This window comes from Eurypyga helias, unplaced genomic scaffold, assembly GCF_000690775.1.
Source record: "Eurypyga helias isolate BGI_N326 unplaced genomic scaffold, ASM69077v1 scaffold667, whole genome shotgun sequence".
NCBI classification, from domain to species: domain Eukaryota; kingdom Metazoa; phylum Chordata; class Aves; order Eurypygiformes; family Eurypygidae; genus Eurypyga; species Eurypyga helias.
In genome coordinates, this window is record NW_010260923.1 from 3,198 (window position 1) to 3,453 (window position 256).

General features: G+C 68.8%; 1 protein-coding gene across 1 annotated transcript in view; it reads right to left on the reverse strand.

The window, feature by feature from the left end:
• Positions 1 to 66: 66 nt before the first annotated feature.
• The window catches only part of LOC104512258 (mitogen-activated protein kinase kinase kinase 3-like), a 40,623-nt gene continuing 40,433 nt past the window's right edge, over positions 67 to 256 (reverse strand). The window contains exon 15 of the mRNA XM_010155177.1: positions 67 to 256. Coding sequence (XP_010153479.1) covers positions 67 to 256 — 190 coding nt within the window.

Sequence of the window (256 nt, forward strand, 5' to 3'; positions counted from 1 at the left end):
AGAGGCCCCCGGGCCGGCGGCCCGCCCCCCTCCCGCCGGCGATTCCCCATCCCCGCTGCCGGGGGCTCAGAGCCCGCAGTTGACAAAGGGGTGCCTCAGCAGGTCCTCGGCCGTCGGCCTCCGCTTCTCCTCCACGAAGATCTGCTTGAGGAAGTTGCGGCAGGAGTTCGAGACGCCGTCGGGGAGCTGGGGGTTGGTCGGCTGGGTGGCGATTTTAAAAATAGCTGCCATGGCTTCGAACTCTGCCCACGGCGGC